Consider the following 24,875-nt stretch of genomic DNA (forward strand, 5'->3'; position numbering starts at 1 on the left):
TATATCTCTTGTCCTCTTTACCCAATACGCTACCTATTATATGAACAAATATGGGTTGACAAAATTATCGTCTTATCTATTGGATTATGATGGTAAGGGAAAGTGAGCTGCTATCTAATTTCAAATATCATGTGATTTATATCAAAATATAATTAATAAATATTCGATAATAATTAAGTACATATTACATGTTTTATTTTTATTTCAGCGCCGAATTAAGTTGTGGTTTTATTATTTTCTACCGGCAGAATATTTATTTCAATACACTAATAAAGTCTCGCTTGACCACATAAACAAAACATGTCTCTCATATGCGCAAGTAAGTGACAATTTAAAATCAAATTTCCCATGCAAGTACAGAATATTATTATTTTGTGTGTTTCCAGCAGCACAAGCAGTAACTTCTGAATTGGTCAAGCATGTCTTCATCTTCGCCAAGACTCAAGTTGAGGGTAAAATGAAGGTAGACATGAGCGCGGCACTGACCGACTCGCTGGCTGCTTCACGTGAAATTATTATCCCCCAAAGCTACCGTCTTTTGTGTGGCTAAGTGACCGTCGTGGATCATTGTGTTATTATTAGAAACCAAATACCCGCGACACAACATTAGTGGGACCTCAGTGCCTTGGTGCCCTGGATACTTCTTGAGTATTGGCCTATGATTCCTGGGACACCCCTTGAGTTGGGGTCTCTGGTGCCTGGGATACTACTTGAGTGGGGGTCTCTGGTGCCTGGGATACTACTTGAGTGGGGGTCTCTGGTGCCTGGGATACTACTTGAGTGGGGGTCTCTGGTGCCTGGGATACTACTTGAGTGGGGGCCTCTGGTGCCTGGGACACCCCATGAGTGGGGGCCTCTTGTGCCTGGGACACCTCTTAAGTGGGGGGCCTCTGGTGCCTGGGATACTGTTTACCTGAATTTACCTTAGGGCCATTAACACATTAGTGGCCTTCATAAAGACAGGAAACCGGTGGCTTACCAAAGGCCCCCCCCCCCATTTGCCCTAATGATTTTTTTCAGCTGGATTTTAAAATTTAAGAGAGTTTTGGCATTTATGGCTTCAGTGGGTAGGCGGTTCCATGGGTTTATGATCCTGTAGGTGAAAAAGCATCTCCTGTTCTCAGTCCTACACTGTAGCTTGTTGAGCTTGAAGCCACTGCTCTTTGTGTTATATCTAACCTTTTTGAAGAAATTGTCTGAATCAACATCCTCCAAATAGTTCAGTATTTTCAAGGTTTCAATGAGATCTGCCCTGTCATGTCTTGTTTGCAGTGTTCTTAACCCTGTGGCCCTCAGTTGTTACTGGTATGTGAGTTGACCGAGTTCTGGAAAGATTTTGTTGCCTGATGTTGTACTTTCTCTAGAGCAGCTATGTCCTGAAGTTGAGGTCTCCATGCTTGGATACAATAGCCCAGGTGGGGGGCGCACCAGAGATTTATACAGATAAATCACCGCCTCTTTTTTCCTTAAAGTCAAAGGTATACTTGATTATTCCTAGGGTTTGGTTAAATTTTTTTACTGCTGCTCCTACCTGTTATGCAACTTTTAGTGAATGGTGGATTTTGACTCCAAGGTCCTTTCTTTCAGCAATCTGCTGCTAGGTAATATTATTAATTTGGCATTTGTGACATGGGTTGTTATGACCCACATGCAAAGTCTTGCATTTTTGTATATTAAAAGGCATTTGCCAGTCTTCTGACCATTTGTGGAGTTCATGTAGATCTCTTTGTATGACTTCAATATCATTTTCATCTGCAAATTTGATGATGTGGTTTATATATTCTCATCTGTGTCATTGATGTATATGTCAATAAGAGTTGGTCCCAAAATGGACCCCTGTACTACCACACTCGTCACATTTCTCCAGTCAGATTCATTCTCATTTAGTACAACTCTCTGCTTTCTTTATTTTAACCTTTGCTTTATCCATTCTAGTATTCCACCATTTATTCTATGTGCCTGTAATTTCCTTGCAAGTCTTTCATGTGGTACTCTTATCAAAAGCTTTAGCAAAATCCATATACAGTATATTACATCGACCAGAAGTCCTTTGTCTGAGTAGCTGGTTATTGTTTCCAAAAATGTGAACAGGTTTGTAAGTCAGGAATTTGTAAGCCCCCCCCCCCCCACCACTATTTTAAGTGGGGGGCCTCTGGTGCCTGGGATACTACTTGAGTATCCCAGTATTGGTGCCTGTGATGCCTGGGATACTACTTGAGTGGGCCTCTGGTGCCTGGGATACTACTTGAGTAGGCCTCTGGTGCCTGGAATACTACTTGAGTGGGCCTCTGGTGCCTGGGATACTACTTGAGTGGGGGCCTCTGGTGCCTGGGATACTACTTGAGTGGGGGCCTCTGGTGCCTGGGATACTACTTGAGTGGGCCTCTGGTGCCTGGGATACTACTTGAGTAGGCCTCTGGTGCCTGGGATACTACTTGAGTGGGCCTCTGGTGCCTGGGATACTACTTGAGTGGGGGCCTCTGGTGCCTGGGATACTACTTGAGTGGGCCTCTGGTGCCTGGGATACTACTTGAGTGGGCCTCTGGTGCCTGGGATACTACTTGAGTGGGGGCCTCTGGTGCCTGGGATACTACTTGAGTTGGGGCCTCTGGTGCCTGGGATACTACTTGAGTGGGGGCCTCTGGTGCCTGGGATACTACTTAAATGGGGACCTCTGGTGCCTAGAATACTACTTGAGAAGGGCCCTCTGGTGCTTGGGATACTATTTGTGTGTGTGGGGGCCTCTTGTGTCTTGGATACTGTTTAGGATAGGCCCTATGGTGCCTGGAATACTATTTGAGTGGGGCCTTGCTGCCTGGGATTCCATATGAGTGTGGGGCTTGGGAATCCTGGTGCCTGGAATACCTCCTTCCCTGCTGCCTCCTCATGAAAATTTGGATTACTGAGATTGCTGCTAAATGAAGACCCTGAATAAATTGGATTCTGTTCCTTTTCATATGCTCCAATTAAAAAGGTTAACTAACTCGAATCGGGGTGGACGCCATATGATCAGAATTACTGAGCATTTACCTGACCTTGTGTTGAGTCTGGGAGTCGGTATACCCAAGGACCAGGCAAATATTCATGCAAGAGTTCTATTGCAGTTATTAATTAGGTTCTAATAATACAGTATTAATATACCGGTAATATATAATCACTTAAAATCATATATGCTTTGCTTAGGCTTATGCATTTGTGCACCCTAATTAAATTTGTTAGGAATAATAACTTTCATTTGATTTAAGTTCCAATCTTTTTGTAGTCAGCAGTGAAGTGCCAGACCAGCCAGTGGTGTCACCACTGTCAGGTGCTGTCTTTGAACGACGCTTACTTGAAAAATACATCGCAGAGAATGGCACTGATCCTATTACCAACAAAGAACTTACAGTAGACCAATTAATTGAACTAAAAGGTATGTGTAATTTTTTTTTTCCATTGCAATATAGTAAACTACTTTTAAGTGGAAAATTATTTAAACCACAATATGAATAATATAATTACGGAATTGCTCTCATTGGAGATCACACCTGTTGGGTCCCATTACTATATTTATGCTATACAAGGTTTGTTTTATGTGGTCAAATAATTGAGTCTTCATTTTGAGTATTGACATTTTGTTTTATCAATAATTTATTACAGGCATTCTTTTCTATCGATTATATGTAATGAAGATTCTTTACTAAAATAAATGAGACTGGTATATTAGTCATAAATAATTGAATGAACAATGAATTTAATTTAACATGTGGAATCTATTACAGTTCCACCAGTGGCTAAGCCAAAGCCTCCAAGTGCTACAAGTATTCCAGCTATCTTAAAGGCACTCCAAGATGAGTGGGATGCTGTGATGCTTCATTCCTTCACCCTCCGCCAACAGCTTCAGACAGCTCGCCAGGAACTAAGGTTCAACCTCCTATGTTATTGCCTTATATCTTTCTGCAGTTTTAAGAGGAATTAGGTGGAACATGGTCATTATATTCCTATATTCCATACATGAACATTACAATAAATTGTGTGATGATATTCCTTTGTAACACTAGAGGGCATCAAAGTGTTCTACATTGCATGCCAATGTGATTTGCCAGTTCAAATAAGTGCCACCATGTACTTGAATTATTTCATCATAAAAATGTCCCTAATGCATAGGATTCTCCATAATTTTGCAAACAACATCTGTAGTGTGTGTTTGGTACAAGAATAGTATGGTATGTCTCCCTTGCCAATTCATTTACAGGTATTTATAATGAGGCCATCCATCTAACTCATTTTATCTCTGCCAAAAACTAATCACCCCACATTGTCTTATGTCTATTACTAACTTATGTAGTTTCTATTTGTTCCTATATTAATATTTGGAAAATGTAACAGTTAGATACTTCTTTATTAGTTCTTTCTAAGCTGAAATTCCTTGTTATGTTTGGACCAACATAACCGTACCACTAAGTTAAGTCCTTGTAACTTTTTTTTCCCTGAGATAAGACTTGCCATTGTTTCCCATCCCCTATCTTTATTCCTGATAAGACAACTAGGAAACATACCCGTCAGGCTTTTGGGAGGTCATGAGAACTAAGCACAGTGGCATTGTTTTTCAATTGGCTCAACACTTTTGTATTACTGTATTTACTTGTACATCAATGTATTACTAATGTACATTTTGGTACATTAGCTACTAAACTACAGCACAGTAGTTTGGTAGCTTCTCTTCCATCCCTGCTTACAGGAGGTGGAATTAAGGAAGTAATACATGAGCTTGGCCAGTTTGTGCTTGTTTATGTTCATGATGCTGAAAACACAAAACTGCTGGGTTATTCCTCTATTCCTCATTCTTATAAACTCTCTGACATAAACATTGCCTGGTTACCTGGTTGATACCTGGTTGATGGGGTTCTGGGAGTTCTACTCCCCAAGCCCGGCCCGAGGCCAGGCTTGACTTGTGAGAGTTTGCTTTTCCAATTTAATGATATAGGTAACAGTTCTGATGTCAAATTTTGCTCTAAGAATAATGTCAAAATATATTGTATAGATAAACCTTAAGAACAACAGTACAATTTATTCTTCCTTCCCATAGCCACGCTCTGTATCAGCATGATGCAGCCACACGTGTAATTGCACGTCTTAACAAGGAAGTAACTGCTGCTCGTGAGGCTCTGGCAACACTCAAACCACAAGCTGGCATTGCACCAGCTGCCCCAGCTGGACCTACCATTGTAAGTTGGCGCATTATTTCCTTTTGTTCTGTATTTTGCTTTAGCAGCCTTAGACAACATAATATTTTTGCTGTGTCAAATATCAGTATTTTGTTACAAATTTTAAATGTTAAATACATTTCTAAATTATGCAAAATAGCTAATTTATCTACTCTATTTAGGCTAAAAATAACAAAAATTGATACAGCATGACTTATGCTGTGTCATATTTTATGATACTGCATGATTTATGCTGTATCATATTCTAATGACATCCCACTGTATAGGGTTGCCTCGGATGATAATGTAAATATAAAGAAAAGATATTTATTAATACAGTATGTACAAGAAATATAGCTATACTGTATCTCATATTTTTTTTCTGTAGCTTAAACTCTTTGGTTGCAACATTCAACTTTAGTCGAGCAGCAAAAATTTCTGCTTTTCTGCTACATTCAGCTTTAGCCAAATTTAATAGAAAAATATCTGTATAAAAGTTCTGGGACATTTGACAATAATCCTACACCATTAAAAAGGCTTTCGAACACCACTGTGTACTTCCATCTGGTGGTTGCAGCACTTGACCTCACCATAAAGATTATATAACACCATTCTTTTAAAACAAATCCACAAGGGCCGTGACGAGGATTCGAACCTACGTCTGGGATGCTCACAGACGTAGGTTCGAATCCTCGTCACGGCCCTTGTGGATTTGTTCATTGATGCATCACGTTATTGTGATTTCTGTGTGTGTACCATTCTTTTAAGTTATTTACTAAGCAAAAAAAAATTATTTTGTGAATTCTAGAAACGTACAGTTATCTCATGTTAAAAATACAGTTATCTCATTTGGAGCAATTGACAGCACACTGTGAGATCAATGCTTATCCACTTTAGATTACTTTAGTAGCAATAGGCTCACAGATGTCGCGATGAAAGCTGATGAACACTTGGCAGTCTGTTGCATCTGCAGGTAAACTCACATGGTAGTGCAGGCTTTCTCTTACATCTTATCACACGTATATCGTTAATTTCAATCCTCGTGAGACTAGACTCTGTAGGTTGGTGTGCGAGATGAAATTGGTAATAATGAGATATGGATTAACGTCACATTAACGGAGATCTAGACCGTTGGACAATAGTACAAATCTTTCACGTCCTACACTGATGAACTCGACTTCAGAAAGCTCTAGACAGCGTGAGGCGGCCTACACTGGCAGCCTCACACACTGCCTCCTTGTTCTTTTGAAATGGACCAATGGCATGGTAGGCACTGCTGCCACTACCAATAGGAATGTTCCCTTAGGATGGTGCAATGCCGTGGCATCATAAGACCAGGCCTGTTTGTTAACTGGCAGTTGGAAGGGTCTTGACCTTTCCGACAACAACTCTCCAAAAGTACCGCGAAACACTAAAACTGGATACAGTAATTTCCTCCCCTAAAGTTTTGAGCTGTAATACATATTATACCTTACTGTAATTCCTGAATGCATGTACTGTACCTACATCAGCCAACATGATACCTATGGAATCCTGATGATGAGAGCTGTCACCAGATACCCAACAAGGCAGGGTCAAGTTTTGAAACAAAAAAACAAGACTCGGTGCATGTATTCTGTGCACTCAGTGAGGATTAAAAATGGTGGTGTGCACTCTCCATCACACATTTAAGATAGCTAGTAATACATTCTCTCAAAACCAACATTGATAACAATTAATGAAAGATTAACTTTTATGTTTTTCCATATAATCTATAATTTATAATTTTAGAATTCTTGTAGTGATTATACATTTTAAAATGACTTCAATGGATACCCAACAGGCTGCCACAGCAGAAGCTGGTGGAGCTGCGGATGTGCCAAGCGAAGGTGCAGGCTTGACCGAGGAGGTGGTGGCCCGCTTGCAGGATACTGCTACTGTCCTGACACAGGAACGTAAGCGACGTGGTCGTACAGTCCCTGAGGGACTCACTCCAGCAGAGCAGATACGAGGTTTCACCACCCTAGCTTCTCACCCTGTAAGTAATTGCATATTAGGTTCCTCATAACCCATTTATGTTGTAGATAGCCTGAATGAAGTTTGACAGTTTTTCTTGTTAAGTACTGTAATTAGTTTATAAATTATAATTACTGTACTATAATTTCATCTTAAATGATTTTGTTTTAATACTATAATTCTTACCATAGTGGAAAAGTTAAACAAATAAATAAATACATATTAATTAATTAAGAAAAACGAATAATGGGTTTAGGTTAAGCAGATGGTATGTAGATCAGATTTTTTAATCTAGATAAGTTAAGGTCACTAACTTCCACTAGATTGAAAAACCGAGCATTGAATGTAATGAAATGTTTCTTTCTATACAGAACCTTTATTGGCTCCCATTAGCTAAATGCACTGGTTCATTAGATATGTTAAATTAATAACATTCAGGCCTCTTGACAACTTTTGAAGGTCATCTGGTATCCTAACAGAAGCAAGGCAGATGTCTAAAATCATCTATATTAGAGCGAATCCCATAGAAAGTTAGAATGCCACTTAAACCATTTTGAAGAGAGAGACCAATCAAAATGGTGTTACTGATAGACATATAATAATTTAATAATTCATTGTGTCGAGGGACAGGCAGCAAGTATATACATACATTTAGGCTTATATCAAGTTCCCCTCCAGGGTCAAATTACTGACCCTCTTCAGGACGCAACCCCCACAACAAGCTGACTCCTGGGAACCTATATACTGCTAGGTGGACAGGGGGCATTAGGTAATAGGAAACGTGCCCAATCATTTCTGTCCTACTCGGATTTGAACCCGGAATTCTCAATTGCGGGTTGAGAACGAACCTGAGTGTACTACCGAGACCCTCTGAACATGATACATGGGTAAAACCCTTGCACCAACATCTCATGATCACTACCAGTTGACCACTCAGGGTCCTTACCTTGAGGTGATTTCGGGGCTTAGCAACCCCTGCGACCCGGTCGTCGACCAGGCCGCCTCAGATCAGGGTCACCAGGGTCGACCAGGGTCACTCAGATCAGCATGAGGGTTACCAGTCAGAGAGACCCCTCACTTGCGAGCAATAATATTCAAAACCTGAACTCTGTGGGGGGAGAAGGGAACAAAAGGGCAGGAATGGGGGATCCACTGAGGATTGTGCACAAGGGGGCTTTTCATTACTTAATCTTCCCTTGCCTCTGACCAAAAGCATCAGCTTCTGGTACTGTGCATTTGCTAAGTCTTCAAAGGTCATCAAAAGTTCGATTAGTGTTAGTGGCTCCTAAGGAAAGTCTCCTGAGTGACCTATGTATAATGAGTGCAGTAAAATTTATATTATGAAAGTAATTCTTGTATGACAATACATTAGTTGTAAGAACTATTGGGATGAACTAGAAGTAATGGTTTTTAAGAAAAAATATTTTTGCAGTGGTTAAGAGCAACAGCTATAAAAATGGTACAATGTGTGTGTGTGTGTGTGTGTGGGCTGTCTTGACTGTGTATCTGTCTGAATAGCTGTGTTTGTACAGCATTCATTATTTATTTCTCTGACACCAGTGGTGATCTGAGGGAAGACTTGAGGGCTGAAATAAGCAATTGTTCTAAAGAAGCTATCTAATTATTTTTAACATTCAAATTGATTGGCCTAATGAATCTTGTTTTTTCAGGGCTTACACAGTGCATCAGTACCTGGTATCTTGGCTGTGGATGTGCATCAGAAAGACACCAGCAAAATAGTCACTGGTGGCAGTGATAAAAATGCTACTGTCTTCAATAAGGACACTGAACAGGTCAGGATATTTAATAATTAATGTAGTCTTCAATAAGGATTCAATGTTAATAATGTTTTAATGTAGAAGTTCCTTAGATGTTGCAACTGCCTCCTAGTATTAAAGATTTGTTTAGATGTTCTTGAAATAATTTTTGAAAACTGACATATGGCAGTTGAGCTGTTACATAAGGAAATGGATTTATGCGGAAAAACAAAAGTTTATGGAAAGGTATTAAGGTTGCCTTGCCGTACATATGTGGAAAATTAGAAGCAAAACAAAATAAAAAGTCATGGTAAGAAAACAAATTGAGGAAATTGTCATTCATTGTATAACAGTGTTGAGATTAAGAAAGGGGAGAGTCATAAGCCACAGGCTTTCTGTCCTTGAGAGAGTAGCTACATATACCAGTGGTTGGGGTAAACTCAGGATAAATATTGAAGTCTGTTCCCCCTCAAGTACTATAGAGTAATGTTACCCCATGACAATTTTAAAATATTTTTATATATGAAAGGTTTTTCTAGGGAGAGCCCCTACGGCTTTCCGAAGCTATGCAGGCTGATATGCAAATGTCAGACTTTGGCATCAGTCTTGTGTATGGAGTTCTGTGAGCCTACCGAGGACCACGAGCCAGAACCTGGCCCCCCTCAGAGAGGCATGGGGTGCTATGTCCTATAGAAACCCCCGTGTGGTTGGAAGCATTCTATGTCTGCCATCGACCGAGTCAGGCACCCAGAAAGGTAAGCGTCCTAAAACAAACTCCTATTCTGGTGAAAAGGGCTACAAAAAGCCGAACAAGTGGATAGAACTCCCCAAACAGAAACAAGCAAACGAGCGTGACGTAACACGTCGCTGCACCGCTGTCTGCGCAGCTCCCCCCTTCCCCTCCTGGGGAAGAGGGAGCCCCAGACCCCCATGTTGGCCATCCACACCTCAGTTCTGAGGCTGATGCTAGAGGCAGAGGTCGTATGCTCTGACTCCAGTGATGGTTCCAGCACTGTGCCTTGTGTGGTGGCTGTCTTCCAGGAGTGTACAACTCACGAGTTATTCTACAGTACTCGGGCTGCATGCGCCTAGGGTTCCCTTCCCTAGGTGCGCCTTCGCACCTAGGGGAGGGTGCATTTATTATACGCCTCTCCTAGGTGTATAATAAATATAATAAATATATTGTAACTAGGTGAGTGGGCAGAAGTACTGTATCTAACTAACTAAATTTGTTTGGATTTAGATTAAAAATATAATTTTGTTTATGTTGCAGGTTGTTGCTATCCTGAAAGGGCACACCAAGAAGGTATCATGTGTGGTGTACCACCCTACTGAAGACACCATTATTACTGCTTCACCAGATACTCAGGTTTGTTGTGATGTAGTGCTATCCTGTTATTGCTTAACACTTTCACTGGCCCGGTGGGCCACCCGCAACGCACCGCAAGGTAGGTCGGGCGTTGCCAGTGAGCACACAACCCAATGTTAAACTCTTTCATTCACAATGGTTATACTTACGATTAAGAATAATAACAAATTAATGGATGACTGCATTTACGTCATCCCCCAAACTGAGTGTATTGTTTGGATGACTGCGATTAACGTCATCAGGGCATCAAAGTGTTTAATATATGAAACTGTTTTCTCGAGTTCCATCATACTGTAGTTATTCAGGCAGTATAGCATCCCTTTTTAGATGTGAATGAACCTAATAACTAAAAGACCAAACATTTACATAATTAGGTCTTGCATAACGTGTGATAATTATGTGTGATGCCATCAATCATTGAATAGCTGCAATGTCAGATATATAGTTTTGCTCTATAGACCTCTTCCATTCATGTCATGAGTAAAGGACACTACTTTCAAATTACTGTATGTCTATAGATTCAGATATGAATATTGAACGTTTATGGGGAAGCCCCCTCCATAGCCAGGGAGTTTTGGCTGAAGCTGGTGCCTCTTCTTTCAGCGAGCAGCCTCAGTGCCTGGGATGTCTAGTTTGGTTAATTACCTTCAGACCCTGGCAATTTCCCCAAAGGCCTCTGGTGTGGTTCGTTATGGATCAGACCATCACTTCTGTGCTCTCACCGTGTGAGCTCAAAGGCTGTTAGTCATAATTTCTACCAGACAGTGATCATTCTCTGCCTCCACCATGTTGACTGCTGGGTTGGTGACATCAATGACCCTGAGTCCTATGAGATTTACTCTCATTAAGGGTCTGCTTTGAGTTTGGAAGTTTATCAGGCTGCTGCCTCCTTAGAAGCCGTGTTTGCTTGTGTTAGGCGTTCATGACATTGTGATCATTTGGATGCCTCAGGGTTGGCACCTATGGTGTTTGGGGACCTGGAATTGGAGGTGTTGGTGACCTCCACTAACTCATAGTAGAGATCACAATGTTCCCTGTCTTGAGGCGTGACTCGGCAGACCTACATAACATCTTCAATTTGTCAGGTTTGAACAGCTTCATTTACAAGACCACATTGACTCAAGTGCACCTGGTCTTGCAGGTCAAAATTCTGTGCTTATCAGTGACTACAGGGAAGTGAGATCTTGCTCATTATGCCCCACCTCCTAGCAGTTTATAACTGACACACTAATTACTTCTCTCAATAATAAAATTTTCATCATGTTTTTTTTTCTTAAAGTTGTAGCTGGAATTGGCTTCAACAATCTCTTCTTTTAGAGTTCCACTTGCTTACCACCCAAACAGGGAATGAGAACTTCTTACAGCTCTTCAACTCAGTTGTGTCCAACTTCTACTGATGTTTCCCTTATTCTACCCATTTAAGTGAAGGAGCCATTTCTGGGCTGTAACTTTGTAGCTCCTCATTCCCAGCTTCTTCCTTCCTCCTCTTCCATGTGGATGGGGGTGGAAGCTGCATCTCAAAAATGAGAGAAACAGCTGGCTGGTATTCTGGGTAACCTGGGCTACCACCTGGTGGCAGTCAGTGGTGTTAGAGAAGGTGTTGTTTAATTGTTCAGACTATCATATTGATTGTTTGATATCCTTGATCTTTTTTTTACTGAGGATTTTTACTTTTTGGGTACATCACCTTGGCTGGTGGGTTGGTTTTTGCTCCCAGTGGGAGAAAAAGCCTTAAAGTGGCCTGACATTTGGGATGACTTTGTGGCACCGGTGCAGTAAATTCTAAGAAGCTACTGAAATGTCACCCAAGAAGGGGCATTTTATTTCACTCAAAGCTAATTTTTTTCTAGACTATATCTCCACAATGCTTTCACAATACCATTATGAATAAAGTATAGTATTGTTAAAAATATTTGACTGGTGGAATAATTGTATGTTGTGTGGTTTGGTGGGTTAGACGTAGGTCTGAATCCTGGTCAGGGTGGGATGATTGGGCACTGGTTTTTGTTTATTCATTCCTTCACTCATCATTAACTTAAGACCTAAATGGGAAATAATTGTCAGGTCATGCTCTTGGGAAAACAAGTAGGTTAAGATTTTACAAAAATCTATGATAAGGAAAATTTTTAGCTTACATGAGTCAGGTAATTTCTGCTCCTGTATCCTCCAAATGTGTAGAAACCAGTTATTAATAATTGGTCCCATAATTTAATAATGTTACCTTTTATTTTTTTACACCTATTAACATTTTCCTCTCAGATCCGTGTATGGAATGTAGCCACTTCCCAGACGTTGCAACTCATCCGTGCTCATGATGGTCCAGTCACTGGATTGTCCCTGCATGCTACAGGAGACTACCTTCTGTCAGCCTCCCGTGATCACAACTGGGCATTCTCAGACATAAGGACCGGTCGTGTATTGTGCAAGGTATGGCCATCTGTTTGAATACCTGGTATAATAAGTCTTTAACTCATTTTTACTGAAAGACTGTACTTTCCATTACTACCAATTTCCATCTTGGGCACAGTGTCAATGAAAATATAAATTTACTTGCAATGTGAGGGTCTTCTGTACATGCTTACTAAGTCTAGGTATTAACAGCACACCCTTCAACATCCTTAGACAAGAAATGACTTGAAGAATATGAGCAATAACAATATAACAACAACCACAATCTCCCCAAACTTAACATCTGTAGAACCATATATAATTTTTATTGGGTTCAGTGTTTAAAGGTACACATTCTCATTTTCATATATATGAGGTAGGAGATATGTCTCAAAGGTATATCTCCCTGGCCCTGGTCAGATTTTTGTGCTTAATTGTGACTTGTGGGAGGTTGTATTGCAGTAGCCTTAGACTCCGTAACAAGATGCTCCTTGAAATAGTAGACTCTGTAACAAGATGCTCCTTGAAATAGTAGACTCTGTAACAAGATGCTCCTTGAAATAGTAGACTCTGTAACAAGATGCTCCTTGAAATAGTAGACTCTGTAACAAGATGCTCCTTGAAATAGTAGACTCCGTAACAAGATGCTCCTTGAAATAGTTCAGGTACTTCTTGAGGTCCATAGTATTTGGATAAGCTTAACCCAAGAGGGTGCACAGTGAATGACATAAATAAAAAGGTTGTATAATATTATTCATTAAAAACTTAATTTCCCTCTGTTTCAGTTTCCTTAAATTGTTTATAACCATGCTCACATATTTCTTGAACTAAGAATTTTTAAATTCCATTGCTTGAGCTGCCAATTAATTATGTTTTGCAGATCATTATACAAGTCCTTATTTTGGTGAGCATGGAATGAGTAAGAGCCCAAGTGTTGAGCATGGGATGAGTAAGGGCCCAGGTGTTTGGCATGGGATGAGTAAGGGCCCAGGTGTTTAGCATGGGATAAGGAGTAAGAGCCCAGGTGTTGAGCATGGGATGAGTAGTAAGAGCACAGGTGTTGAGCATGGGATGAGTAGTAAGAGCACAGGTATTGAGCATGAGATGAAGAGTAAGGGCCCAGGTGTTGAGCATGGGATGAGGAGTAAGAGCACAGGTGTTGAGCATGAGATGAGGAGTAAGGGCACAGTTGTTGAGCATGAGATGAGGAGTAAGGGGCCCAGGTGTTGAGCATGAGATGAGGAGTAAGGGCACAGTTGTTGAGCATGGGATGCAGAGTATGGGTACAGGTGTTTAACATGGGATGAGGCATAAGGTCACAGGTATTGGGCATGGTATGATTAATTCATAGGTGTTGAGCATGGGATGAATAAGGCCACAGATATTGAGATTGGGATGAGGAGTTAAGGGTACAGGTGTTGAGTATGTTCATGAAATTTCTTCTTGTTTTATGTACAGGTGAGTGATGCTTCAGCCAGCTCACCTCTGACTGCTGCCCAGTTCCACCCTGATGGTCTGATTCTTGGAACAGGAACTCAAGATGCCACAATCAAAATTTGGGATCTAAAGGAACGTTCAAATGTTGCAAATTTCCCGGGTAAGTTCTCCGTTTCCCATTGTTTGTGTGTGTTTACATGTGTATGTACGAGTGTGAGATGAGGGAAAGTACTTTCTTGTTAATGCAAACCTACAGAAACAAGATATGTCTTCTTAAGCCTCCATCTCAGATATTTAGTACATGTTACTATTAAACCTTTCACCGTTATGTTACTACCATACTTGTTTTTTAAACTTGTTGAGGTAACATCCACAAATTTCTTTACAGTGCATTCTCTTCCAGTTGTGTATCTTGTTACCTTCCTGAGTTTGTTGTTGTAGACTGTATATTATGCCTAATATCATTGCACTAGATTGGACAGCTTTGTTTATAAAGTCCTGTTCAGCTTTGGATTAAGGAGATAGATCTCCTTAATCCATCATTTCCAAACCTTGATAAGACATTCTTTCATATTCACTCTTCATGCTCCATAATATTTTGGGTATAAATTGGCTTTAAATCTTGAGAGTTATTGTGGATCTAGAGTTAGTAAGCTTCATTCAGTGCTCAATGTTCATTCACCCTTTGGTAGGGAAGGTGCATACAGTTGTAGGTTTCATTGTTTGTATTAATAATTGTTAACAATTGGCTTTTATCCTTTGGTCTCCATCATTCACTCTTGTCCAATTCATTTCTGAAGTCATATATGGCAGCATATAAGACTGTGTCCTGTGAGAATCGCACACATCACATAAGAGCACAATTACTAACACTGATGAGTTTAATCACAGTGATTGGATGATGAGAGAGTATCAGGGAGGGAGAGACATGTGTAGAGCAATATGCAGTGACACCAACAAGAAAGCGAAGAAAAAATAAACCAGCATTATTAGAACTACTTTTGACACAGCAAAACAGACATAATATAGATCCAATACAAGTAGTCTCTGTGAGCATATGACCATTGTCATAGTTTAAATAATTAGTAACGACACAGGGGCTTATGCTTGTATTTGTTCCAGTTTTTGGTGTTAGCTTTACATGCGCATTTTTGTCTCTGTTGAGTGGGCCTCAACTCATTTGTTCACTTTGAGCTGCATTGTGTTTAGGTAGCCTTTCCTAGGTGCTCATTGGCATACCTTCCTGCCTGGTCAGAGCTAGCTTCCTTAAGGGGTTTGGGTGTCTGTTCCTATGAAAATTACCTCCTTTCAAAGGGTTCTGCCTTGGAGTAATGCTTAGATCCTCGAGTCCTCTGTGAGACTCTAGGCTGGGGCAGGTGAGGCTTTTCATTTTGGGGGCATGCAAGGGGTCCATGTGCTAGACTTGCTTTACACTGCCAATACCTTCCTCAGTTGCATTTTTCTATGTTTGCTGTTTGAGCAAACATGATTCTATGATGATTGCTTGGTGAGCATTCCCCTCATGTCTGGTGTTCCTATTTAGATATTAATACAGCCAGACCTGACAGGTCTCTGGTATGGCTTAGCTATGGATCTGCCCACAAAATGTTCTCACTATGTGTAAGTGCTTCTTGGGAGTTGCATGTGACTGAGAATGCCGGCAGGCTGGAATGCTGGGTGATCTGAGCTGACACCTGGTGGTGCCCTTGGCTACTAACACATGGTTTGTTGATGCTCAACAAATTATAGCTTCCCTTGTTTCCATATTTTTTTTTGTTTTCAATCAAGATATATCATTTGCTTTCCTTACCTGGTGCCATAGGTACAATCAGAAAACATTATAAACATCAGAGGTCCACTCCCAGCAAGTATTAAGAAATATTAGCAGAACAAATGTGAACATCTTCAAGAGAAAACTAGATAGTTTTCTTCAAGAAGTTCCGTACCAACCGGGCTGTAATGGATATGTGGGCCTGCGGGCCACTCCAAGCAACAGCCTGTCAGACAAGCTCTCACAAGTCAAGCCTGGCCTCAGGCCGGGCTTGGGGAGTAGAAGAACTCCCAGAATCCCATCCAGGTTCAATCCAGGTACCTGTATACCTGTCCATGATTCTGAAGATCAACATCCTCGCAGCCTGGTCTCTAACCAGACCTCCTTGCCCCTACTTTCTGTGCAGTTTTATTCAGCTTTGGATCAATTTTGGAACCCCATGCTCTCTTTGTCTCTTGGGCACACCAAATTTTGCTCCTAGTATTTGGTAGGTCAGCACAAGTCTAGTGATTTGGTAGTTTTGTTGATATATCTCTGTGGTACAATACACCGGGGAGCTGCTGAAGCTACCAAGAAAAGGGAGTTTCATATAAGAGTATTCATAGTGATGTTTGTATTGTGTGATATGGCTGGCATTTGGACCTAGGATACATATAAAGGTCCTGACAAACATTTTGTCTGTTAAGACCTCTTGATTTGTCAGACCTGCTACTCTAGTCTAGTAGGAAAAGTTATATCAGAGATGACAATATCTTTGGATGATGTTTAAGATATTTCTTAGCAAATTTAGTCAGATGTTAAGAGCATTTATAATGTCATTCTCATTACTCACATTCAAGAAATCCAGCCCCATGAAAGATTACATGATCAGTGTTTTTTGTATGATTATCAACTGATCTAATATGTACATCTTTTTATTTTTCAGGTCATAGTGGAGCAATTAGTTCCATTGCCTTCAGTGAAAATGGGTATTACCTTGCAACAGCTGCAGAAGACTCAACTGTGAGGCTCTGGGATTTGCGTAAGCTCAAAAACTTTAAAACAATCCAGTTAGATGAGGGTTATGAAGTCATGGACCTTTGTTTTGACCAATCAGGCACATACTTGGCTGTTGCAGGAACAGATGTCAGGTGAGTAGCTTTTCCTCAAGAGAAGTAATGAGTTGATTTGTATTATTTAAGTTAACAAAATATTATTAAATACAAGTTGCATTATTTCCAGTAAAAGATAGTTATTGTTGTTGAAAATTATGAGTCTATGCCTTCACTAGATGTGACAGGTTTTGGGATAGAGTGGAAGATGTTTATTCCAACACTATTATTCTGTTAGTGTGAAAGTACACATTGTTTTGTTGGAGCAAACTTCCACTGAATGGGTGTGGGTTAGAACACTTTGAGCAAGAGTTTAAGTGGACTGTGATGGAGATAAATTGTTATTTTTGTCATATTTTTGTGTAGCTGATGCGCAGCATACTTTGGTGATAATAAGGAGGACTTATGACTAAGATGTGTATTGCTTGCAAAAGAGGAAAGTTGAAGATCAATACAATAAAAAGTAAAATCAATGGGATGTTGTGAATGTTATAATCCTACTAGTGGCAAAACAGTTACTTGAACTTAGGATAAATATGGAGAAATGATACTGAAAGAGGTGATAGACTTAATGTAGTTAGGAGTGATGTTAGAGTATGGAAGATGAAATAAATAAGCATAAGTAATGAGAGGGCAGGGGAAAATAGTGGTAGGAAAGATGATTTCCGATTGTACAGCTAAAAGAAGGAATGTTAGCATAGGAGTCTAGAAAGGACTAACAAATAGTATACTACTCCTAACCCTGACATTTGGAAGCAAAACTTCGATATCTTACTTCACACTTCTTACTCTTGCGATTTCAAATTTTTGCAATGCACATCTTCCCATGGCAGTTTCACATTCTCATATCCATAGAGAGGAGTAGGCACTACCACACCTCATGCAGCCTTTACTGTACTATAGTGTACTGTATTTCAATACTGTATTTGTATTACACTCATGGTAAAGATTTAATTTTTTGTTTTTTCTTTCAGAGTGTATCTATGTAAACAATGGAATGACCTTAGGATATTTAATGACCACACAGCCATGGCCACTGGAGTTCGGTTTGGGTCAAATGCATCCTACTTAGCATCTACATCAATGGATCGAACCCTCAAAATCTATGGACCTTAAAAAATTCATGTATGCACTTTAGGAATTGTATCAATATAAAATAATTAAGAATGGTGACAATATCCATTTCTTATATTTTTATGCAATGTCTGTAAGAGTTTTAGGAAGATGATAGCAGTGTGTGTGTGTGTGTGTATCTTTGTGTTTATAAATAATTATAAATAAGTGCTCAACGTCATATTTGTGAAAATTTGAGGACATTACACTCATTGTTAAGAAAGACTCGAGCCATAACACAGCATTGTTTATCAAGTCCTGTAATTATATGTAAGTGCAACTATGATTTAAATTATACACAACTTCAGTTTGAAATGTATTAACTATTACAAACAGATTTAGTTTTAATAAGACATTCGATATATTCATTGTATTGAATGTTAGTAGCATTATTCTATATAAACAGGTGTATTTCTTCTAAATTCATGGTGTTCTTAAAACTTAAATTGCCCATGGGGCTGTTATCCAGATTGAAAAATTTATTATTTGTTACCCTTGTTTAGAGAAGATAAATGTTTTTTCGAACATCACAGTCTAGAAAAGTGTAATAATTATAATACTGTACTGTAGTAATTACAGTACTTTAATTAATTAAAAGAAAACCTAATAATTATTCTTTTTTCATGATTATCAGTCATTTACCCTAATTGCTTTTAGTCCTCACAGAGGTGAAACAAATACCATTAAACAATAGGAATGTTCCTATAATTTCACAACACAAAAGTATGGTATATAAAAGTTGCCTCTGCAACACATCATAAGGTGTAAATACTGTAGATCATTATTATCATTTTTATTCAAAAGGCATAGCAGATAAGTACAGTAGTTGGGAAATATATTTAATAAGGGGAAAACAACAAAGTGATGAACAATGGAATTTTGTGTAGGATTTGTTGAGTATATTGTATCCAAAAATTCTACTGCCAGAGAAAGTGATTATAACTTTGAAGAAACACTTTTATAAGCATCTGAAGTCAAAGGGTCTGTTGCTGTAGGCTATTGTGTCGTGTTATGAAGGAATTATACATGTACGGCACATTATGGTAAGTGTCTGGTGTTTACCTCAAATTATAAATTTGAGGTAATCTTCTTTTTTAAGTTAAAGATGGAATCAACATTTTTTGAGACAATTGTTATATTGCTCCAATGACAAAAAATGTATCCAGGAGCAAGAGCCAATAAATCAACAAAAATCTAAGCATGGCTGGATATCATTTAATTTAGAGAAACTTCTTTGAATTTATAACTGGTAAAAAAAAAAATCCTATTTTGCTGGCAATATTTTTTCATTTTTACCTCAAATAAACTGAAATTGATCAAAATTTAATGTTGGAAAAATAAAAATTGTCATTTTGATTAAAATCATTAGCATTAAGAAAACAAATTTAGCTTAATTTAATTTTCATAAGACTGAAATAACCATTAGGTGGTCTATTGTTATATTATTCTTTGGTGAGAAACCTTGACTAGATATGAGAACATTACTATGATTTTTAGTGAAACTGGTATATACTGTATTGTACATTGTGCCTTTGTGTCCCCTGATTAATAATTATATAGAAACTGTCTGTCCCAAAATTTGTTAACGTCTAAAACTCCTGTGACTTTTAACTCATGATGTTTGATAGCAACTGGAGTTGTACTGTATTTCATTAAATTTTAATTGAACCTGTCTTGAAATGAGTATGCCTATGTTCCTGTAAATGCAATTAAGAATGATTATATTGGGATTTAGGTCTGGAACCAGGTACTGTATTGGAACCATTTAGGTTATTTTATGCAGTGTGTGCGTGTGTGTGTGCGCATTCAATGTTTCACTATTGATTGTGTTACACAGGGAGCACTGTGAGGTTACAGTTAGGACTTGCATCCCAAGTAAGAATAATTTTGATAGCTAAAACATAGAAAGTAATATTACTGGAGATAAAACATAGAAAGTAAGATTACTGGACACAACAAAGAAAAATACCTGGTGTCTACCCAAAAATCAAGCCGCTATAGATAAAATGAGATACCACTAGGATCCATTGACTATTATATTAGACTACAGTGTAAAACTGGAAGAGGGAGGCAGACAATAAAATAGGCTAAAGAGTGCAAGAAAATAAGAGCGGTAGGAACTACACGTAGGATGTTCACGGGGGAAAACTAAATTGGAAGGAAATTCGGTAAATGAATTGATGGAATTTGTAAGATAAATTCATAGAAAAATGGAACAGTTCATATCTTGCAGGCGGAAAGTGAATGAAAAGACAAAAGCAAATCCATGGGTCAACAGAGCAAGGAGGAAAAAGAGAAGACCCCCCCCCAAAAAAAGGCATGGAAAATTATAGGGATAAAGATACAGAAGCAAATAAGAAGGCACTTAAGAACAGGAATGAGTGCAACAGAATCAAGAGGGAAGTAAAACACTACTTTAAAAACTAGACCTACCTAGCTATTGCATGGCATTATATGAAGGAAAACAACAGTACGGCAGTGTGATCAATGCGGTTTCAGGAAGGAACACTTTTAGAGAAGAGCAGAGGTTTACAAATTGAAACCGATTTTCTTTTTGTTTTAATTAACAGATTAGGGTTCATTAGGAATGTCATTAACATTCCTAACAAAACTGCAAGCCTGTTATCCTACCTCAGTTTGTCTGAAGTGTGACCCTAGAAATTAATTTGATGACCTAATTATTTTTCCATTAGGAATTAGCTTTATTTAGTGCCAAGTTACAATCATGTTAATAGCAGGATGAAGCTGGATCTTTATTGTGATCTTGCAGAATGAAGCTTGCGTGTGCTGTACTTTAACTACTGCCCCTCTAGTGGTCCCTATTTTCTCTTCCTTTCTTTTACTGTAAGGATGGCCTGTTTGTAAATATTTTTGTGTACATCTACAATGTACACAGAATGTATCTCTTCATATTGTTCCATCCTTGCCCTCATGAAAGGTCCAACTTTTATAGTTTTGTAAGGTAACACAAAAGATAAACCCTTTCTATTGTTATGAAACACCTTTTCCTTGATCATTATTGGCTGCATACGCTCAACTCTTGGGCACACGATGAAATGGGGACCTGCTTCTCTTTGTCCCATTTAGTGATGAACCACCTTATATCTTTTTTGGGGAGGGCTTCCAAAATGGCTTACTGTTGCTAGCTGCTCAGGATAGTTTCACACCTATCAAATTGAATCAGACTTTGAGGAATTAGTAGCCAACCAGAGACCAAAACCTGGTCCCCCAGAAAGATAGAGCAAGACAAGAGCATGGTAAACAAAATAGCAAACGAGATAACAAGCAGTTATTTCACTGCTTAGTAACACCTTACAAGTGAGGATGGAGGGATGGGATACTGTATTGTAGTGAAAAAATGCATACAAGTGCATGCAATGCACTTGTATGCAAACAAATGTCATGCAAACATAAAGAAAAAAAAAATAGAAATTGTGATTTTGTAAGGAATAGTGTAGGAGCACATGGTGTTTATAATGTGACCAGTAGTCCAAGGTGAGGCAAGGACCTGACCTGAGATAACATCATAAAGGACAGAGGAGCAACACTAGCTATCAGTCAGGGAGTTGGGGAATAGGAGACAGTCTCTTTACTGTCATGCTGCAAAGTTAGCATAAAATACCTGCCAGTTTCTTAGACCAAGGTGTAAGAAAATAAAAGAAAGAAAACATGATGGATAAACTGGAGATAAAGAAGGGAAAGGAGAAAAAAGGTTGCATGGATTCGAATTCTCATCACGGCTCCTATGGATTTTCTCAATAATAATAATTAGAAAATCAACTGGAGCTCTTTGCTGACTCAGACCCACAACCAATAGACTTCCAGCCACAACCTCTACCACCCTGACCTGGTAAAAGTTATACAACCTGGGATTCTACTGAATCGATAATATCAATTCAGAAAACAATCGATATCAATGATTTAAAATAATAACAGTACAGTAAACTAAAACTAAGTGTGAGGGTTAATGGGGATCAGCCTAGTACATTGAATGTGCAGTGAGCCAGAGAGAGTGTATGTGACAAGAGTTATTATTGTTGTTATAGATTCAGCCACTCGATACAAAAGTTCCAAGTAGCACAGGCTATGGTGAGCCCATAGTGGACTTAGGATTCAGTTGACCTACAAGGTCAAGGCTTACCTATATTTAAAGGTTGGTGTTGTCCCATTCCTTGGTGATGATTACTTATTAGTAACACCAAGGCTAAGCAGGCAATTCTCACAGATGGTGGTTGCTCCGAGAATTCAGGCGAGTTCTTTAAAACTGGTGTAGAGTGGGTCCATGGTGTTTGAAAGCCTTGCAATATATTATATAGGTTCTCAGCTAGAGGGACACGGCATCTCCCAGCTACTTGTGTGATTATTCCTTGTACTCACCCATGTAACAATGTTGTACCTAATAACCAGAACTGCACTACTTGGCCTAGTAAACAGAACTCCTTTTGCTTAACAGCCAGTGTAATTTTTCTTATTTTCTAATGTTTCTTTCAAAATTTGTTCACCTCTAAAAATTTTAGCATTATTTAAAACATGAATTTATAACCTAATTAGGCCTAGTTGTACCTATGTTAGACAGTATTGAGAAATAACTGGCATATTTAGGTTAGGTTTCTTAATTTTGACGTAAATAATACAAATTCTAATAATGTATACTGAATTAAAACTTATTCCAAGATCAATTTTTTTAAATTTAATACTTAAAAAATTAACTTTGTTATGCAACTCTGACTATTAGGTACAAGACAGATATACAAACATATAAAGTATATAAATACACTCTGCATATGTGAGGTCATTACTTGAGTATGCAGCACCAGCATGGAACCCACACTTTGTGAAACATAAGCAGAAACTTGGTTAAGGTTGCAAGCTTGCATTTGCAACTAGATTAGTACCAGATTGCAATGTGTCCCTATCAACAAACATCATAAGTTATTAATCCAGCCACCAAACCCTCATTTTTTAATGAAAAACACTGCCCACATAACTCTCCTGATGACATATATACTTTTCAAGAATAGTGCTTTGTTCCCATCCTCTACTCACATTGCACCTCTCTCAATGCTTGATTCACATATTGTAAATACCAATATTGTAATTGCCAACAGAAACTAACCTAAGGTACACCTAACTATTCAACACATTCTAGTCTAATAATATTTCCTTATTTAAGAAAATACAAATTTTCAATGCACAGTACATTATGAATGCATCGTTGGCTTTGGCCAATGCCTGGATGAGCCTATCCTGAGGACAGGTTGCAGAATTGAGAGGCCTCGGTTATAAGGACAGTTTCAGAGAACTTATCCTTGCAATCTTAGAGAGGAGAAATAGAAGAAATATGATAACTACACACAAAATTTTAAGTGGGAACAAAGTGGACAAAGGAAGCCTATTTAAATCGATAAATAAAAATGAAAATGTTCATTTTTTCAAAATCGCTAATCTCCGAAAGTTCTTCACCAATTGCTTTGAAATTTTGACACTACGTTCCATTCAAATAAGTGTGTTTTTATATATCTACTATATAGATGTCACATCTGTAACAGGTAACAACATGCTTTTCTTGAAAAACAGCGCCACTATTTGGAAGTAAAAGCAACATACGCTTATATTTTACGCTAAATATTTTACGATTTCACTTCAATGTTTCTGATTGCATTGTTACATTAAATAGTCATAGATTTTGATTATTTATTTCATGTGACATTGCATTAGAATTGAGCGGTGTCATTTACCATACTGTTCATTTTGTGAGTATGGAACATTTTGTGAAGAACATCAGCAGAGATCATTTGATGTTTCCATTTTTTATGATGGGAACATCAGATCATTTGGGAACGCATCAGACGGGGAAGAGGGGGGGAATGGTGGGGAGGACAAGGGAATGGGGGATGGTGGGGAGGACGAGGGGAAGGGGGGAATGGTGGGGAGGACGAGGGCACGGGAAAGTTGGAATGGTGGGGAGGACCAGGGGACGGGATTGTGGGGAGGACGAGGAGGATGGGGAAGGGGAAAATGGTGGGGCGGGGAAAAATGATGGCAGGGGGAGAACGAGGGGATGGTGGGAAGAACAAGGTGACCGGGGAATGGTGGGGACAACTGGGGGATGGTGGGGAGGACAAAGGGACGGGAAGTGGGTGATGGTGGGTAGGACGAGGGGGGACGGGGGATGGTGGGGAGGACGAGGGGGGACAGGGGATGGTGGGGGGGACGGGGGATGGTGGGGAGGACGAGGGGGGACAGGGAATGGTGGGGAGGACGAGGGGGGACGGGGGATGGTGGGGAGGATGAGGGGATGGGGAATTGGTGGGAAGGATGAGGGGAGTGGGGAATGATGGGGAGGACGAATGGGATGGGGGGAGTGGGGAGAACGAATGGGACGGGGGAGTGGGTAATGGTGGGGAAGACGAGGGGGATGGGGGAGTGGAGAATGGTGGTTGGGGGGAGGGGAAAGAGGAGTGAGGGATGGTGAAGGGGATAGTGGAGAGGACAAGGGGACAGGGGAGTGAGGGATGGTGGGGAGGACGAAGGGAAGGGGGAGTGGGGGAGGATGAGGGGACATGGAGGGGGATATGGTAGGGAGGACGAGGGGATGGGGGAGTGGGGGATGTGGGGAAGACAAAGGGATGGGGAAGTGGGGAATGGTTAGGAAGACAAGGGGACGGGGGAGGAGTGAATGGTGGGGAGGACAGGGGGAACGGAGGAGGGTTGCTGTGGCCGGGTACAGCTAGTAAAAAAATAAAAAAATAAATAAAAAGTGAGATA

At 39.6% G+C, this 24,875-nt stretch overlaps 1 protein-coding gene across 3 annotated transcripts; it reads left to right on the forward strand.

Annotated features, from left to right (window-relative positions):
- The first annotated feature begins 25 nt into the window (after nt 1–25).
- Prp19 (pre-mRNA processing factor 19) lies at nt 26–19,780 on the forward strand. 3 transcript variants are annotated; one of them, XM_069319906.1, is made up of 11 exons: nt 26–92; nt 3,263–3,412; nt 3,762–3,903; nt 5,069–5,207; nt 7,009–7,203; nt 8,852–8,974; nt 10,212–10,307; nt 12,567–12,734; nt 14,154–14,292; nt 16,829–17,033; nt 17,969–19,780. In XM_069319906.1, the coding sequence occupies exons 1-11, from the start codon at nt 41–43 to the stop codon at nt 18,108–18,110; spliced, it is 1,551 nt and encodes a 516-aa protein (XP_069176007.1). In that variant the 5' UTR covers nt 26–40; the 3' UTR covers nt 18,111–19,780. The 3 variants fall into 3 exon arrangements, with proteins under 3 accessions (XP_069176007.1, XP_045585346.1, XP_069176008.1); XM_045729390.2 differs by lacking the exon at nt 26–92 and adding an exon at nt 215–319; XM_069319907.1 differs by lacking the exon at nt 26–92 and adding an exon at nt 477–550.
- The last annotated feature ends 5,095 nt before the right edge of the window (nt 19,781–24,875 follow it).

The sequence above is a fragment of the Procambarus clarkii genome, chromosome 94, assembly GCF_040958095.1.
Source record: "Procambarus clarkii isolate CNS0578487 chromosome 94, FALCON_Pclarkii_2.0, whole genome shotgun sequence".
Lineage (NCBI taxonomy): Eukaryota > Metazoa > Arthropoda > Malacostraca > Decapoda > Cambaridae > Procambarus > Procambarus clarkii.

What these genes read in the sequence shown, in the direction of transcription:
- Prp19 (XM_069319906.1), top strand. Translation starts at nt 41, where the DNA reads ATGAACAAATATGGGTTGACAAAATTATCGTCTTATCTATTGGATTAT. An exon ending in CCCCAGCTGGACCTACCATT is followed by an intron (nt 5,208 to 7,008) that starts GTAAGTTGGCGC and finishes GATACCCAACAG; the next exon opens with GCTGCCACAGCAGAAGCTGG. An exon ending in AAATGTTGCAAATTTCCCGG is followed by an intron (nt 14,293 to 16,828) that starts GTAAGTTCTCCG and finishes TTTATTTTTCAG; the next exon opens with GTCATAGTGGAGCAATTAGT.